The sequence below is a fragment of the Nilaparvata lugens genome, chromosome X, assembly GCF_014356525.2.
Source record: "Nilaparvata lugens isolate BPH chromosome X, ASM1435652v1, whole genome shotgun sequence".
NCBI lineage: Eukaryota > Metazoa > Arthropoda > Insecta > Hemiptera > Delphacidae > Nilaparvata > Nilaparvata lugens.
Window position 1 is genome coordinate 68,238,745 of NC_052518.1, and position 17,868 is coordinate 68,256,612.

General features: G+C 34.8%; 2 protein-coding genes across 5 annotated transcripts in view; both read right to left on the reverse strand.

Annotated features, from left to right (window-relative positions):
* LOC111047282 (synaptic vesicle glycoprotein 2C-like) overlaps positions 1 to 17,868 on the reverse strand; it is a 315,600-nt gene that overhangs the window by 141,451 nt on the left and 156,281 nt on the right. For all 4 annotated transcript variants that reach the window (XM_039441516.1, XM_039441511.1, XM_039441512.1 and 1 more), the window contains exons 5-9: positions 15,524 to 15,675; positions 14,607 to 14,776; positions 3,984 to 4,106; positions 1,010 to 1,098; positions 234 to 365 (exon numbers count right to left, since the gene is read on the reverse strand). In XM_039441516.1, the coding sequence (XP_039297450.1) occupies positions 234 to 365; positions 1,010 to 1,098; positions 3,984 to 4,106; positions 14,607 to 14,776; positions 15,524 to 15,675 (666 nt within the window). The remainder of the gene's footprint in view (positions 1 to 233; positions 366 to 1,009; positions 1,099 to 3,983; positions 4,107 to 14,606; positions 14,777 to 15,523; positions 15,676 to 17,868) is intronic.
* Positions 12,735 to 14,544, reverse strand: LOC120354408 (piggyBac transposable element-derived protein 4-like). The gene is made up of 2 exons (XM_039441518.1): positions 14,201 to 14,544; positions 12,735 to 13,701 (listed from the first exon to the last, which is right to left on the reverse strand). Coding segments are annotated over exons 1-2 (936 nt in total). The 5' UTR covers positions 14,203 to 14,544; the 3' UTR covers positions 12,735 to 12,767.

The following is a 17,868-nucleotide window of genomic DNA, read 5'->3' on the forward strand; positions in this document are numbered from 1 at the left end:
AATCATCCATACTTCATTGCCCAACTGTGTATCTATCATGCACAGATGTATTTATCATGAGATTTATACGACATGCTATTATAGGATTTGTTCGCATGTAGGGTCTACTCCGGTATTATGATAAATTGATAGATCAACTTTTCGAATGAATGATCTATAGGGGAATAATCTTGGAGTCATCTTAGAGTAATGTTATAATGCATAAAATAGGCCCACATATAATTGAAAATCACCTGTTCTGGAGATTCACATAGAAATTGGTAGCATTGTACATGGCAAGCGAGGTGTTGACTGCATTTTTATTGATGTCATCCAACAATGTCAACTGCATCTTTCCAGGAAACCAATTTGTGAGACCATAATAGCTGAAATAGGAATGAGAATTTGATTGTATGATGTTGAGAGCAACACCTGTTTATCTAGAATCTAGTGATAAAAATTTATGGAATTAATTTCTAATAAAATTATATTTTATGTTATACATTTGTCAATAGTGCTACACCAAGTTGTGAGAGAGTAATGACGCATAGTTGTCCACTCTGCATCAAAATATGATCAATTTTGTATATCTAATGTAGCATCAGAGGTCTCCTTCCACATATGACAATGTAAATAGCAACACTGACTAATCCCTGTATACTTACGCTGTTCAATAAATGAGTGAAAAAATGTGGATTTCCTTGAAATTTTCCTCAGATCCACTAGCTTTCTTCAGTAAAATTTTCAACATTTTCGAATTCACATGATCAATTGTTCAAATGAAATGTTTCCAATAGTCAAATAAAATCGATTGAAAGTTGAGATATGCAGTGGTTTTCACAATGGCTAATAAAATATTCTGAAGAATAAACTAGATTTCTGATAAAGTCCTCTATAAATTTCCAATCAGGAGCCTGATCTTACAGATAGATCTTAATCCATACCTAGATTGGGAAAAAGTTATTCACGATGCAGGAATAATATATATTTTGAAATCGAAAATTATTGGATTACTCCATGATAAACTTACCTAAATCCAGTCAAGAACCAGAAGATCAGAAGTAGAATAGTAACTTTCAAATGTGGTGTAATGAACAGCTGGAGGAAGCTGTTCCTGCACTGTAATAGAATATTATATGAATCACTACTCAGCAGCTTGATTCCAAGAGCAAGATTCCAAATGCAGGATGTGGGAGAGCTATTTTCAATGTTGGTTAAATTTTACAATTTCCAGGATTAGTCAAAGTATGAAATGTGATTTGGGCCAAATCAGGAGGTTTGATATTGAAAGTTGATGTCAACACTTGATAGGATGTTAATGAAAATTGTTGTGTAACCGCCCCAGATGGGGGTAAAAGATCTCTAAATACTAGTGGGTGAGTTACGATACTTGTTAAATAAACAACAAACTTTTTCTTTTTGTATTACTGTGAATTTTATTGAGCAAATTGATATACTTGTAACAAATGAACTACAAAATCATAGAACAAATTTAGATTTTCTATAATTTAGCGTTCAGGAAGACTTTGCTAATTGATCCAGATAACGTTTCACGAAGGTAGCGTGGACTTTACTCATTTTACTACTAAAATGGATAATCAGGGACTCGGCCAATATAGTGATTGAAACATGGGATACAAAAATATAATGACACTCACTATATTTAAAACTTGTATAATATCAATCCCTTCACGACTGGAACATTGTACTACGTTGTTGATTTATTTCACTGACATTCTTAATAAAGCATTTCATACAAACTCAATTCAACTAATTTGAATAACTCCATGAAATCGAACGAATCAAATATTTTTAAAAGTTTGTACATAATATGTTATAGTTACCACATGTAACAGTCTAATTTGGGCCTTCGAGGCTCGAGGATACCTCTAGATTCTAATTTGTTCGATTTGCGAGTTGATTGAGATTGATCTTTTCCACGCCAATATTATGACTGTTCCACGTGAAGTCAGAGCATAATTATTCCGTGAGAACATGGAAATACAGCTCCGTGAGAATACTTCAACCCTTCATAGAATTGACAACTAACTGTCTTCCCGAAAGCATGTTAGCACAATCTTGATGTAAGAAAATTATTTTGAAGTTGTTATACGATAAAAACTGACACAGGAAATCCAACTACATAACCACTACAGAGTCTCATTGAAAGAGTTCAATTCCTACCCAATCAATTAATTTATTCTCAATAGAAACTTTTTGGAAATTTAATCCTAAGGTCTATTATTCGTAACAGCTCTTCAATCTTCTGTCTCATCAACCGCTAATGTTGACTTTTAGAGCAACGTCAAGAACAAGTTCTGCGGTTAGATCAACTATTTCTATCGATGAATGTCAAGAAAAACTCCTTTGGACTTCTTGAAAGGCTCATAAGCTGTAAAATACAGAGGGGCCCGCAATTCATTATCCAAAATAAAGCTTACTTTAAATAACCTCTTGAGTAGTGACTTTTAAGCCAACCCTATTTTATATTCATTATTGAAATCTATCCTCTAAACAATAATTATAAAAGTGAAACAGCACTGATTCATTCACTCACTCACTCATTCATTCATAATGAGCAGACAGAACTTAAAATCTGCTGGACCAAATACGTTCAGATTTGTCATGAATTTTCAGTTGGCTATCTAGAGGCGCACTAAGAACGGATTTGAAAAAAATTCAAAGATACGCTCAAAATCTGCGTTTTTTTGCTTTTTCAACAACTAATTGGCAGAAAATGTTCAAACTTGGTACATAGGCTCAGCTGAGGTATGAAAGTGTTGTATTGGATGTTAAGTTCCATCTAAAGCTAAGATGCCTAAGTTCCGCCCAAGATCTATTAAGCATTTTTACTCCGTTTTCTAGGTATTCTCAAGATCTAATGTCAGATCATGTTCAAATTCCGTACAGACATTCAGCGAGGGTCTAGAAATTTATTTTTGAAAGAACTCAGAATTACGCTCAAGATAAGTGGTTTCACTGCGTTTTCCCAGCGTTCCCTAGCATTTTTTCTGCGTTTTTCACATTTTGTAGAAACTAATTGAGAGAAAATATTTGAATTTGGTATGCAGGCTCAGCTGAAAAATAAAAATGTTGTTTTGGGAGAGTCTTGAACTAACGCCCAAGTTCCGCGGTTTTCGAACGTTTTCCTGCGTTTTATATGCCTCCTCAAGAACCTATTGACAGATCTTGTTCAGATTTGATACAGAAGTTCAGCAGGGGTATCAAAATTTTGTTTTTAAGGGACTTCAGAATTAAGCCAAGATGGGCGTTTTTACTGCTTTCTCCTTGCATTTCCTACCGTTCTTCAGTGTTTTTTCACATTTTTCAAGAATCAATTGAGAGAAATGTTCAACTACTTCACAAAAGTTCAGCTAGGGTCTAGACATTTTGTCTTCAATAAGAAAAAGAGGACTTCAAAATTATGCCAATGATACACTTACACAGCGTTTTCCAAGCGTTCCCCAGCGCTTTTTTTAGTCTTTTCTCAAGTTTCTCATTGAGTTTTTTTCAAAATTTCTTAAGAAAATTCATACTTGATGGAATTTGATTTTTTAAGTTCCCCATATCATTACTGTTTCAAATTTTGAAGCACTGCTGGACTGAAATATAATTCTTATAATATCTCAACCCAGTCTCTAATTGGGAAAGAAAATGAATATATATGTATCAATTCTGATGAAAATAACCATTTTTGCAACCCTGCACTGCATAATTCAAAGAAAACTGGTGATTGAATCAAGCCTGGAAGTCTTTTTTGACATTTTGACGGAAGGAAGAAAGATCAAATGAAAAATGCAGGTGAGTGAAGTGAGCCAGCTAATCCCATTTATGGATGATCCCGCCGGGGGTCCCCTGTCTAGACCAATAAGGCGAGCGAAGCGAACCTGCTGGCTAGTAATAGATAGTATTCCTATTGGGCACAAGCCCAAGATCTACTTATTGATATAAATTATTATAGTGATTATTGTAGTAATCATTTTTCATGGAATGTTGAAACTCACAGAACGAGCAGCTGAAATCTCAGAAATGAATGAATGACTCCTGTTGGAGCTCTGAGTAGGACCTGGAAGCTCTATTTCTGACAGCTGATACTGACCTTTTTTTGAATTCCTCTGAAAGATTTTCTGTAACAAAGAACAATTATTTTTATTGAAACAAATGTTTTTCCAGGTTTCAAGCTACATATCATGACCTATAGTGCAACGTTCAGCAATGGGAATTATACCGATGCTCTTTGAAATAGTTTGAGGTTTATTTGGAAATTTGAATAGGTCTCTATTTCACAAAATTTGGCAACTTTGCTTTTCTGCCGGTAAAAATCTGGATCAATGTGAATGATTAATATATGAATAATTGATACACATATCTGAGAACATTGTGATCACCTTATTTCTTCCAAATAAAAATGCAGAACAATGCAGTTGGTGTACATTTCTCCACTGTGTGTTGCTGATTGGAAAAGTGATGCTCCCAACATTTCCATTTTGAAAAACTAACCCCTATAGTTGAAAAAAATTGGTAGAAAGACTATTGTCTCTGAGTTTCCCTACTCAGGAAGGTGTTCATCCTTTCAAATGAGTTAACCTTCATGCGGCCGCGCGAATTTTCTAACACTACTGGGCGCGCGGCGGTAGTTTACCGCCTTCCAATTTTCTCAATGTTTTCAATTTAAAATTTCGATTGACATGACAAATGTGTATGATAAACAGCCTGAATTATATATTCATGAATTTAAATTGTTTGAGAATACTTGACACAGTATGAAACACATATTATAGGATAGGCAATAACAAATCAACAAACTCCTGTGATAAGTATTATTATTATATTAAATGTAAACTCAATACAGTGCATGGGAAAAAGTTAATATTGAAAATAATGCAATAAAAAAATTGACTAATAATGTGATAAACTAAATACAGTACATAAGAAAAAATTAATAATGGAAATAATATAATAAATTAATTAACTAATAATGTGATAATTATTCATTTTGATATTATTGATATGGATTTTTTGCTCAGTCTGAATTCTCCAAGTCAGCATTTTCACAGTTGGAGCATATTGGTACAATATGTATAATGATCTTACTTCGCACATATTACTTAAAATGAATAATTGACGAAAGATTTTCATTTACTTTAGAAAATCGATTTTAATGTCAATTATAATATAAACCTCAATAAATCTTAAACTGTACAAATATGAACATTCAATCATTCTCTCATCAGCTCTGCTATTAGTTTGATAAACAACATTAGTAAATTATTAACAAGTCATATGGTTCATATGATTAGAAACAAGAAGCGTGAATGTAGAGCAACCAGCTTCTTACATCTCCCCCCCCTTGAACGAGAAACTTCCTCCAAGGTGTCAATTTGCTTGAGTGACAGATGATTGGTTCACTCCCATTGATTCCGCAGGCCACTTCATACATTGAGTTTGATATTCTTCTTATAATGGGGAACGGTCCACTTCTAACTTCATCTAATTTATTTCTATTCAACTTGTTCCCTTTTTCTATATACACTAGTTCTTTTTCCTTGAAACCATATATTCTTCTGTTCTTATCACATCTCAGTTTGTTCCGTTTGTGGTTTAAATCGGAATTTTTTATTGCTTCTTCTCTGTCTATTTGTAAGTTTCGTTTTTTCCTCAGTTGTGATGGTATTATTTCCAAATCCTCTCCCAATAGCAGATATCTTGGTGTAAATTTAGTAGTGCTATGGATTGTCTTGTTGTATTCTGATGTGCAACTTTCCGCTATTTTCGACCACGTCTGCGTTCTTCCTTCTGGACTATTCACTTTGCATCTAATACGATTCACCAATGTCTGGTTTAGCCGCTCATTAAGAACATTTGATTGTGGGCAATCTACCGATGTGAACACCATTGTAACACCTTTTTCGAGTAGGTAATCTCTAAACTTTTTTGATTTGATAGACGCATATTGATCAGCTAATAGGATCTTGACAGAATGGTTTTGTAAGATAGGATCTAGCAAACGAATGTATTCTTTAGTAGTTTGACCGCTAGAGCTTGAAGTGAATGCATATCTAGAGAAGTGATCGACCAATATGTGTAGGTATCGTTTTGTTGAGTTGTTTCCACCAAACCCTCCAACAGTATCTATCGACATGATCTCATACGGTTCACTAGCTGGACCCAATTGTGAAAGTAATCCTATTGAGCGACCTCTTCTTGTTTTATTCTTCTTACATATATGACACGAATCACAATAGCGCTTGACCATTTCATCCATGTTGGAAAAGTAGTAATGTGGACGTATGTGTAATAGTGTGTGGTGAGTTCCGATATGTCCTAGTTGAAAATGAATTTTCTCAATCAATTCTTTACCCTTTTCTTGAGAAAGGAAGATTCTTTTGTTTCCTTTCATACATTTGTAGAATATTTCCTCTTTATATTCAACATTCCTATTATTCATTATTGCTTCTTTGTTTTTTTCTTGATCGTCTTTTATTTCTTGTATAGATATCAAATTCACAACTGTTAAAATGTCTTCATTTCCTTCAAAGTGCTCTAAAACTGGATTTCTTGATAAAGTATCTGCTTCAACATTTCCTTTTCCTGGGCTATATATCAATGTGAAATCATATTGCGATAGGTAGTATACAAGATCTCCCAATTCTTCATCGGTTCGTGCTTTCACACTGAGATTCTCCAATGGTTTGTGGTCTGTGATCACTGTAAACTTCCGTCCTATCAACCAATATTGCCAATACATAATTGTCTCTTTTATAGCCATACATTCCAGATAAATAGCTTTTTTCTTCTTTTGAGCAGGGCTCAGTTTTTTTGAAAAATATGCTACTGGATGAAGCTCATTATTTTCTTTTGGTTGTTTCAGTACAGCTCCAAATCCCTCTCCACTGGCATCGGTGAAAATGAATACTGGTTTTTCATAATCATAAATTTGTAATACGGGACTAGAACATAAGTATTTCTTCACGTTTTGGAAAGCTTTATCACATGTCTCTGACCAGATAAAAGGTATGTCCTTCCTCAGTAGATTGTGTAAAGGTTCTAGAACTTTCACTGCATTCTCTATGTATTTATAATAGAAATTTATTTTCCCCCAAAACTGGCGTACATTCTTCTTGGTTTTTGGTTGTGGGAAATTTTCAATTGCTTTGAGATTGTCAGTGAGTGGACGGACTGAGTTATTTTCAATTATGTGTCCCAAATATTTAATTGAACTCCTTGCAAAGTTACATTTTTCCAATTTCAGCTTGAACCCTTCTTTATAAACCGCATCAAGTACGAGGTTTATATGTTTCAAGTGTTCCTCAAATGTCTTTGAAAATATTAAAATATCATCAATGTAGCAAGTACAAAAATCAGTCAACTTATTTTTTTGTAAAGTGTTACCCAATATTCTTTGAAAAATTGCAGGCGCGGTCTTCAAACCAAATGGTATCCGTAACCATTGATAATGGCCTTCGTGGGTCACAAATGCAGTTTTCATTCTGTCTTCTTTTTTTATTGGTATTGTCCAGAATGCTGAATTAACATCAAGTACTGTGTACCATTTACAATTACCAGCCTTCACTGTTATATCTTCTATTCTTGGGAATGGTTGTGGCTCTGGTATTACAATTTTGTTCAGTTCCCGGAAGTCAATACATAGCCGTGATTTTTTTTTTCTTCTCGTTTGAAGGCAAGTGTAACAGGAGATGCAAATGGTGAAGTTGAATATTCAATCAATCCTGCCTCTAAAAGTTTTGAAATTTGTTGTTCTATTTCTTTTTTATCTGGGATACACGTTCTGTATGGCTTCTTAATAATATATCTATCTTCTGAAAGTTTGATTTCTGCCTCTGCATGTTTTACCTCACCTACATCATATTTGTGTTTTGCAAATAATGATTCATAACCTTCAATCAGCCTTGTTATTGTTTGTCTCTTTTCAGTATCAAGATAATTCAGATTGCTTTCCATATTTACAGAGAAGACAGATGACTCATAATTCAATCTTTCAACATCTGTTTTGTCATCAACCTTCTGTAAAATTTCTAAATTTTCATTCTGTATCAATTTGAACTTTTTTATTGCATCCAATCCAAGAAGTAAGTCATAAGAGAAATTATTGTTCTTCACAACATATACATCTAATATTTCTTCAATTTTATTGATTTTCATTGGAATTTTGGCCCGGCGATTTGTAAAATTCACACCACTAATAGTTCGAAAAAGGTTATGGTCGTTCATAAGTTTTGTCTTCAGCTCATCAACAATTTTCTGATTTATTAGAGTGATATTTGAGCCACTGTCATAAACCCCTTTTACAATCTTCTTTTTATCAACTAGTACATTAACTGTAATCAATGGAATGAACTTACACGCCGGCTTATTCAGTTTTTTGAGTTATCAACATCGAGTGTATTTTCCTCACAGGTTGTGAAATTCACTGTTTTATTTTTATTCCTACAGATCTCTGCAGGATGAAAGCGATTTGGTTTTCCAAGGCTGTACATACAGAACAAGGAGTCTTCTTTCTTCTTATCTCTTCCATCTTGGTTGAGTCTTTTTTCTGGCTATTTATATGACTATGTCCGTTTGAGTTTGTGAATGAATCATATTTTTGAATCTCATTCATCAGATCTTCTGTGGTCTCGATATTTTCCTTATCTAATCTATTCTGAATATGAACTGGTAGTCCCACAACAATATGTGAGATTCTAGATTCATCTGTCATAGTTCTCTCACATTCAAGCAATAATCGTTCCTTCTTCAAAGCATAATCAAGCATAGATCCAAAATTTTCAATGTATTTGAATGAATATGCATATCTCACATTTGACCAGCCTTTATTAGAAAAAGTTTGGAGAAATGTTTTTGACCACAAATTCCAATTTTTCAATCCTAATTTATATTTGTTGGAAGTATACCAATCTTCAGAACTCCCTTCTAAAAATAGTCTTAAGGGCACCCGAAAGCCCTATACAAGCAATGTTAACTAAATGACACATATCTCAAGAATGGTTAAAGATAGAGCCTTGAATTTTTTTTTATTCGAAAGATAATCAAAATATCCAGTTCCTACCACAGGTTTTTTCAAATCAACAATAAAAAAAAAAGTTATGATTTTTTTTTCAAAACACGATTTTTTTCTCATAATTTTCTCATTCAATGTACTCTATTTTTTTTTTAATAAACCTTGTCCAAAAATCTTGTGAGAGGAACTAGATATACACCTAAGCTACCTGTGTTACAAATTTGAGAGCTCTATCTCTAATAGTTATTGAGTTACATGTCATTTAGTGTTTGAAAATCAAATTTTTCAGGAAGCGAAGAAAACCAAAAAAATAGAATATTTGTTGTAACTCACAGATCAATATCCTCCTGCGCAGTAAGCTGGATTGTCAGGGTCTTCATCTGCTTCATAAAGGTCTTCCAGTCTTCTTTTCTGTACATTTCTTGTCTGCCTGATTTTCTTTTGGAGTTCCAGAGATGCCTTTTCTCCATTTCTTATGCGTTCTTTGTCCAGCCGCTTCATTGCCAGCACCATGTTTCTTCCAGCCTCCAAACCCATTTCTTCCATAACTTTCACTTTGGAAATACATCCTTCATTGAAAGACGAAACAGCTTCATATACACCTAACTCAAGGACAGGAAGGGTCACAAAAGTACGTTTTGGTACACGAGTCCAAATCAGATTGTTCAAGGACTCGTTGGGATTTTGCGTCTTGCCCTTCAAACATTTTTCTAGAAGTAGAGGATCAGCCAATGATTTGAATACAGGTTTTATCGCTGACATGATGATTTCAGGTATGTGGAAGTGGTTCTTGTGGTCATATACTGCATTTTCCATTGCAGCTTTATGGAATTTGCACCAGGTATTGGCATCCTTGGGACAAAGTTGATGGGTTGGATTTTCATTTGTTGACTGAACATGGAAATATGTAGCCCATATTGCTCTCTGCATATCTTTTACACTGTGTGTGTTCCTTCTTATTGCCAACCCATAGAAAATTTGGAGTTTTTTTACTCTCTCACCTGTCAGACGTCCTTTTCCTTTGAGAGGTTTTCCGTCACTCAACTTTTCATTTCTCAGTTTGAAAAGTCGTGTCCCCATACGTTTTTGGATGTGGCCAATACACTCAAGTTTGTGTATAGAGACATCCTGACCATAAGGCTGTGCCTCACAAACTGCCTGATATCCTTTGGAATCTCCATCACCCAAATATTCGGTATACTTTACATTATACTTGGGCATGGAGCGGCTGAAAAGTTTGATGGCACCATCAATTTCCATCCCCCCACTTGTACCACGGTAGTTGGCTTGGCAGTCATCTTCGTGAATATTTTCAAGCCTTTGTGGGCATTTGCAATATTTTGATAAAGCACAAATATCTAGAACCTTACCAGTGTCCACTGATGTGAGAGAAACTATGCCATTTAGCGAAGAGAAGCCTCGCTTTTGCCAAGAGCCATCTAAAGCTACACACAGATTTCTATCATCACTGTTTTCAGCACATGCTTCCTCAACTGCAGACTTCATCGACTCTTCACACACAGATTTCACAGTTGAAGTTGGGGCTTTCTCATGAAGGGAAAACATTGTCGGTGGAGCAGATAAGTTCATGATACCACACAGACTTTGAGCACTTTTATATCCTTTACCAATTGTTCGCATACCTAATATGAGCCTAAGGTTCAAGTCATAAAATGTATGACTTTTATTATCATCATTATTCACCTGAATAGGCCTATCAACTTTTTTACAGTTCTCAAATGTTTTTACAGATTCACAGTTCTTGCACAATATTTTTATTTGTGAAGCTAGGCCTACAATTGACTTCCTACTTATGTATAGTGGATGATTACAAAACTTACAAACTGCAATGTCATGTAGCATCAATTCAAGAACGTCTAAATCAATTATTTCGTAGCACTGAATGTCATTTCTATCATTATATTTGTCAAGGTTCTGACTTAGTTTTATCTTTGAGCTGGAAGGTTGATAATGATCATGTTTTTCTTTCTGGATGGGTGTAGATGTAGCTGCTTCATCAGTTGATTTGGCTACAACTTTCTTCCGTTTATAAGACAAGCGTCTTGTTCCAACTTTCTTTTTATTTCCCATTGTATTACACAATAAAACTATAAAATGTACTTACAAATCACTTTGACTTTGTTTTTTTAGACACAACCAAACACCAAAAAATCGCATCCAACATAACCGCAAACCGCAATTCAATAACAACAACACTATTCACCTTCAACTACACATGTTCGTATCATTGCCAACATAACAATGTACATCATAGCGAAAGAATTGTGAAAATCGCTTGATGCATTCAAAAGTTATACTGTTTTGAAATATTTGGTAATTTTCTTGAAATCAAAGTTAGAAAAAGGATTGTAGAGTATTAAAAAATACCATTTTCATTGTGAAATAAACATGCAAATATCAAGTATCTTATATGAATGCATTCAGAAAACCAAGATCTATTCAATGGCGCCAAAATTCAAAAATCGACAAAAAATTTTTTTTTGCCTTTTTGGGTGCCGTTAAACATGTTATTTTTTCTTCATCGTTGTGGATATTGTAACGGATACATTCTTTCTCAAAATCTTCCAGCCAGAATTTTGCATTTTGTCCAATTTTCCCCGAGAATTTTTCCAAAACAAATTTCCTATCAATATCAATTGAAAATTCACTCTTACCTTTTTTCGGCATTTTGAACAAAAAAATCGATTTATAATGATCTTACTTCGCACATATTACTTAAAATGAATAATTGACGAAAGATTTTCATTTACTTTAGAAAATCGATTTTAATGTCAATTATAATATAAACCTCAATAAATCTTAAACTGTACAAATATGAACATTCAATCATTCTCTCATCAGCTCTGCTATTAGTTTGATAAACAACATTAGTAAATTATTAACAAGTCATATGGTTCATATGATTAGAAAGAAGAAGCGTGAATGTAGAGCAACCAGCTTCTTACATATGTTTTTTGCAAACACTTCTCTTACAAGTGTTGCAGAGTAGTTTGGTGATGCAGTTCTCCTTTGAACCACAAATGTAGCAGAAGCATCTCCTATTTGGGTTCACTGGCTTCTCAACTGGAACATCAGTTTCCTTGTATGCACTTAGAAATAAGCTCAAGTCTTTTGGAAGACAAGTTAGCTTAGCCCGTTGCCTCAAGTTTTTTTCCATCAGCTCCAGTGCCAACTCATATATGTATTCCCGCCTCAAGAAAGATATTTGTGGATTATTCATCTGGTATATCCTCATTGAGTTGATTCCGGCAATGTCTAGATGGCGAAAGAAAAGTGCCATTGGCCAACGTTGTGTTCTTCTTGATGTTGTGATTCGCGAACACATCAGGTCAACTGTATCGACACCCCCTTTAGTCGAATTGTAGTCCATTATTTGTACGGGCTTCCCAGTTTCAGCATCAACCTCATTTCCATCATGTAGAGTTGATAATACAACAACACATTTCTTTTTTTTGGTTACACTTGAAACCAGAGTAGCCAAATCATTGCATCCGAAAAAATGAGTACCTGGAGTTGAATTAGCACTCATTTGTATGAACTCTGGTGGGATCTCAGTTTTATTGCTCCTCAGAGTCCCCAAAAACGTCAGTCCATTTGAAAAAAGGTGTTCAGCCAATGGATAGCTACTGAACCAATTATCAGTAGTTACATTTCTATTTGATTTTTTCAAAGGTTCACACAAACTATTTACAATGTCAAAAGGCTTATTGGAGGTGGTAGAGTATGGTCCAGGTCTCTGAAGTCCACATTATATCAACATATTATTCGTGTAAAAAGTTTGTGAGTCGCAACTTGCATAAATTTTCAAACCATATTTTGCTGGCTTCTGGGGCATGTATTGTATGAAACTGCATCGTCCTCGAAAAGCTACCAGCATCTCGTCAATTGTAATACATTCACCAACATTATATGCACTTTGACAGTTCTCTATGAATGAAGCATGGAATTCGCGGATAGGAGCTAATTTATCTTGGAGAGATCGCTCCACTCTGGTGGTGATGTCATCAAATCGAAGTGACCTCAACAACATACGGAATCGACGCTCACTGAAGTTAGCACGTAATATAGTCAACCCAGTTCCATTTGTAGTAAAAAACTCAGAAACATCACTTCGGTTTCCCCGTTTCACAGCAATCAAAAATAAAGCTCCAAATAAAGCTAAAACTTCTTCTCTAGTGGTAGGCCTATAATCTCTGTCCCTAAAACCATCTTCATCTACACTATCGTTTTTTCTTTCATCTTTTTGTTTTGAAATAAATATATTTGTATATTCTACAATTTTTTGAATCATCGATTCCGAAATTATTTTCAGGAAACATTCACTCCTACTTTTACACTTTCTTGCCTCCCCTTTTGGTCCAGGAATTGTCTTTATTATATTTACAGCTTTTGTTTTTGTTGTTTGGTGGAGAGGTCTATTTGCCCACAATGTATCACCATTTTTCCCAATGAAAAATCTTAAACCTTCCAAGTTTTCTTCTTCTTCTCTCATCACAGGCGCCTCATCAACCTCCATCGGCTCTTCCAAGTCGTTTTCAGATTCGCTGTTGTGTCGATCATGTTCAATGACTTCAGCTTCAAAATCGATGTCGTCTTCAAAGTCATTCTGCTCTCCACGTTCTTCTTCAGATTCCAACTCGTTGAGGACCCGATCGAAATCCTTCGGATCGATGAAACGTGCCCTGAAAATAAACCTTTTATTTACTATTGCAAAAAGTACTCAACTTATACTATCTGTTACTACTAGTCATAGAAGAAGCAAACTGTAATAATATGTAAATTTGTAAGTAATGTAGTATCAAGATATTGAATAATGTATGTGCAGACTATAAGAAGGACGAAAAAGAAAAATTCAATTATGAGAAGTCATAAGATATATCAAAGTATTTCCCTCTCCTATTATGTGTACAGTGTAGTAATGAACCAAACAAATAATTCTATCATTGAAATGACGTATAAAGTGAGTATAGATCCATTCAGATGAAAGACAGAGAGGAAAAGAAAGACAGAAAACCGAAAATAAAATGAGGAATCAAAATAATAACAAATAACGATATGAAATGTCATAATAAAGTAGTTTTAGATACTTATATATTTGTTGTTATCCTTTATCTCAGCGATTCAATTGATAATTTTTTTTTGGGGAGAAATAAACTAGTAATTACGAAGATTTGTACTTACATTCTTGGTTTTACAGTTGCCGTATAGAATAACACTAGTGGGCGCACGGCGGTAAACTACCGCCTTCCGTGCACTGATAACTTTGAAACTCGCTGGTTGCTCTCTACTAGAAGACTGACCCTTGTCAACACTGAAACTTATTGTCAAAAAGTGTGACTAGAGAATACATCCCCCTCCCAAGGTCAGGCCAAGGTCAGGCCGCAAGCCGTTATTCAACTGCACACAAAAGAATGGCCGGGGCGGTGAACTACCGCCCACGCGCCCGCATGAAGGTTAAGCATTGAGTATTCAAGAGCAACACTGTTCATATTAATTTTGAATCTAGCTAAGTTGTGAATAAATGAGATAATTTAGTAGACCTTACTTTTCCAACGCCATTTGTGAATAGTAGATCGTCGCATATTACCTGATAGACCATCATTGCTTCAACATCTCGACCAGATTCAAGAAGATACCTTGGAGACTCGGCCAGGAATACGAGTTTTATTATTGCTGGTATAGAAGGGATACCACACAACAATATAAATTGTCGCCAAGCCCCTACATGTTGTCTACTTTCAATAATCATATCCATGCCTGGAAAATTGAGAAAAAGTCACATGAAATTATTATTTTTTTCAAATCTAAAAGAACCATACTTAAAAATTGCCAAGAGTATCCAGAGTTTTTCAAAATAAAAACTTAAAAATACATTTAAAAATCGGGTCCTTCATTTCAACTTGATAAAACTATCAAATCTATTTCATAGATTCATTAATATATCATGGAACAAGGGTTGTAAGAGTTGAATGAGCGACATTCCATTGTTATCAATGTTGTTCCCTTTCCATATTATATTGAAAACATATATCAACTGATGTGTTTTGATCATTTTGATGCATTTTCATGAACATGTATTTTGGAGTGACCAAAACTTGATTTTTTGGAAAATAAATAAAGCTATTCAACATTGTCATTAGTGTTTCTAGATCTCAATAGCTATTTTAAGTCAGAGTTGATCGAAGTAGTGTGTTTGAGCTGGAATGTAAACAAGCTAGAGCTCATTAGAACTTTGGATGATGTTTACGTTTACTTGATTTAAAACAACTAGAACCTTTAATATGTGATAGTTTATTGAAGCCCTCAGTTTCATTTTTATTACTGAGTTGGAAAGTTAAATACTATAGGTAAAACTGAATCAAAGTTTCCTTGTTAGCTTTGCAACATTCTCAATGTCCATCAAAATAAATTGTTGCACTGATTCCAATAGGCTAACATTCAGCAAATCTTATTCTAATTCATAGGAACTACAGTTGATTCATTACTGGAATACTTTTCACGAACCTGTTTTTGGAAGAAATATATGAGCTAATAATAAAATATAGCATCCTCCCAGTAACCAAGATATGAGATGCCAAATCATAAATTTTCCCCTTGATGATCGAGGAAGGAATTCAGATATATAAATCATTGCTAAAGGATAGATTCCTCCGATTCTGAAACAAATCACATTCTTCAAAAAGATTCAAAATAATTAAAAAATAATGTGGATATGTAACATAGTTCAGTATTGTTTATGGATTTCATTGGTGGAGGGACCTAAATGTAGATATATCTCACAGTACATCCCGATGAAAAATTATAATGATAATAAACCCATGACAGAACTTATTCTGTTTGGTGTGTTACCTAGCAAGTAGTTGAAGTAGACTGGCTGACAACAAACACCGTTTCGTCCCAGGTAGAAGAGTGTTCAGAGGATATGAAGAACACCTGAAGCATCAACTGTGACAGTAGGAGAGTAGAGTTTAACAACCTTTACTTCCGACATAATGCTGTTACAAGCAGTGGCGGCGTGTCCATGAGAGCACAAGAGCACGTGAACCCCCTATGAAATTGCTACAATAAATTAAAGTTCAAATCAATAGAAAATTGATTGAAGTAATAGTAATACTCAAATTTCTTGTAATATTAAAACAATAAGGAGCGCACCAAGCAAGGTTCACGCATTGAGATAACCTTTTGTATTACGCGCTACAGCAAGCAGGATCACTGCTCCAAGCGTTAGTATGGGTTCAAATGGTAGCTGGGCGAGTTCAATTCCCTCCCCGTGGGGGGTGGGAGACTATTTACATTAGCTTTACAGTGAGCTGCTTTCCAAGCAGCTCATAGCTGTGATAGTGTGCTTTGCATTGGCGCCATTGCCTTCTAGAGCCGTTTCCACTTATGAACTGTTCTAGCTGGCACTGGCTACTACTTTGTTTACTGTTTGCAGTTTCGCGTTCGCGCTACATGTGTTGTCGATTTTGAGGTTAATTCTTGTTTCTTCTTTCTTGTGTTTTGAAAAGTGAGAATGGAGGGTTCAAGAAAGGTTTCAGTTAGCTATTTAAAAGAGATAGTGTTCTCTAATTTATCAATCGAGGAAAAAATATTGATTAAGGAAAGTGGTAGGCCTACACCGACAATTGATATACATCAGACTTCTACATCGAAATCCAGGACATACAAGAGAGATTTCAAAGACCAACAATATGAAAAGACATCTTGGCTGTGTGGTTGTGAAGAAACTAACAAACTTTATTGTTTTCTGTGCTTGTTGTTTGCTCGCGAAAAAGGCGATCCAGCATGGATTAAGAATGGTGTGTGTGATTTAGCTCATTTGACTCAAAAAATTAAAAAGCATGAAAACTCACATGCGCATATTAGTGCTTCATTGGATTTCAATTTACTTGGTAAAATTGATGTTCGTCAACAGCTTGATAGTGCTTATCGTTTGAGCATCAGAAAACATAATGAGCAAGTCACCAAAAATAGGTATGTGCTTTCCAAACTTATAGACTGCATTAAATTTTGTGGTGCATTTGAGTTAGCTCTTAGGGGTCATCGAGAGGACGACAATGCTTTAAATCCGGGAATTTTCAAAGGCCTTGTGAATTTTACTGCAGAGCTTGATTCGGCTTTGAAAGAACATTTAAATAGTGCTACAGTTTTCAAAGGCACCTCCAAAGACATTCAAAATGAATTGCTGGACTGCATGCTTTCTGTGTGCCAAGAAAATATCAAACAGGAGATTAAAAATGCTCAATATGTTTCTCTAATAGCAGATGAGACAACTGACATTTTGTCTGCATTTCAGTTAGTTTTAGTTTTTCGGTATATTTTATCAAATGGTCAACCAGTAGAGAGATTTTGGAAGTTCGATAATCCTGAGGGTCATGATTCACAATCGATTGCAAAATTTATTTTTTCAAGTTTGGATACTGTCATAACAATTCCAGAAAAACTCATTTCTCAAAGTTATGATGGTGCGAATGTGATGAGTGGACAACATGCTGGTGTGCAGACAATTGTGCAACAAACCTATAAGCATGCTTTTTTTGTGCATTGCTATGCACATCAACTCAATTTTATTGTAGCACAAGCAGCGAGTCAAAATCAAGATGTAAGAATTTTTTTTCTCTGTACTAATTTTTTTTCAAATTCTCCTCAAAGAATGGATGTTTTAGACAGAGTAGTCGGCAAACGTGTACCTAGGGCGTCAGCAACAAGGTGGAATTTTAAAAGTAGAACTGTGAATACAGTTTTTGAATATAGAGAAGAGCTAATCGAGTGTATGGAGGAGATTCAATCCACATCAAAACAACCTTCTAGTATTATAAAAGCAGGTGCAGCTCGTCTTCTCAAAGATA